Genomic DNA, 1,124 nt, shown 5'->3' with positions numbered 1-1,124 from the left:
GTAATCAGAGAATATGTCTTCTGAAATCCTGGTATTAAGGACAAAATGAACATTTAAGAGATTTTGGCTTTCCCAAATGGCCCCTCTGCATTCCCACAGCCCTTCTTCTCTTCTCTCCCCACTTCCTTGTACTCTGTCCATCTCCCAGCACCCCTGCCACCCCTACACACACACACACACACACACACACACACACACACACACACACACACAGACTTCTGGGTGTGTACTCATCTGAGAAGGATCTTGAGTAGGGTTTCCAGATAAAGTACAGGATACCCAGTCAAGTCTGTTTTGTTTTGTTTTGTTTTTTAGTTTTTATTTAAATTCCAGTTAGTTAACATACTTGTACTATAAGTTTCAAGTGTACAACGTAGTGATTCAACACTTCTGTACAACACCTGGTGCTCACCCCAGTGCCCTCCTTAATCCCTGTCACCTGTATTACTCATGCCCCACCCACCTCCCTTCCCGTAACCGTCAGTTTGTTCTCTTTAGTTAAGAATCTGTTTTTTGGTTCACCTCCTCTTTTTCTCCTCTTTGTTTATTTTGTTTCTTAAATTTCACATGTGAGTGTGCCTGCTGCAGCAGCACATATACTAAAATTGGAACAATACAGAGATTCACATGGCCCCTGTGTAAGGTACATAAATTCCACAGATGAGTGAAATAGTATGGTATTTGTCTTTCTCTGAATGACTTACTTAACTTAGCATTATACTCTTCAGCTCCATCCATATTGTTGTAAATGGAAAGATTGCATTCTTTTTGATGGCTGCATAACATTGCATCGTGTATGTATGTATGTATACATACCACATCTTCTTATCCATTCATTACTCAGTAGACACTTAGACTACTTCCATATCATGGCTCTTATAGATAATGCTGCTATAAACATTGGGGTACATGATCCCTTTGAATTCATCTTTTTTTATTCTTTGGGTAAATACCTAGTAGTGCTATTGCTGGATCATTGGGTAGTATGATTTTTAACTCTTTGAGGAAACTCCATACTGTTTTCCAGAGTGGCTACACCAGTTTGCATTCCCACCAACAGTGCAAGAAGGTTCCCCTCTTTCCACATCCTTGCCAGCACCTCTTGCATCTTGTGTTGTTTATTT

The 1,124-nt window shown here is 40.0% G+C and overlaps 1 protein-coding gene and 1 non-coding gene across 2 annotated transcripts in view; one reads left to right on the top strand and one right to left on the bottom strand.

Annotated features, from left to right (window-relative positions):
• Positions 1–1,124, bottom strand: part of ADAM28 (ADAM metallopeptidase domain 28) — a 67,831-nt gene that overhangs the window by 23,122 nt on the left and 43,585 nt on the right. Inside the window, exon 15 of the mRNA XM_029950383.1 lies at positions 231–245. Coding sequence (XP_029806243.1) covers positions 231–245 — 15 coding nt within the window. The remainder of the gene's footprint in view (positions 1–230; positions 246–1,124) is intronic.
• Positions 576–677, top strand: LOC115303642. Its single transcript, XR_003914161.1, has one exon. It is a non-coding gene; the product is annotated as a U6 spliceosomal RNA (small nuclear RNA).

This window comes from Suricata suricatta, chromosome 1 (genome assembly GCF_006229205.1).
Source record: "Suricata suricatta isolate VVHF042 chromosome 1, meerkat_22Aug2017_6uvM2_HiC, whole genome shotgun sequence".
Taxonomy (NCBI): Eukaryota; Metazoa; Chordata; class Mammalia; order Carnivora; family Herpestidae; genus Suricata; species Suricata suricatta.
This window is presented reverse-complemented; position numbering and strand designations above follow the sequence as displayed.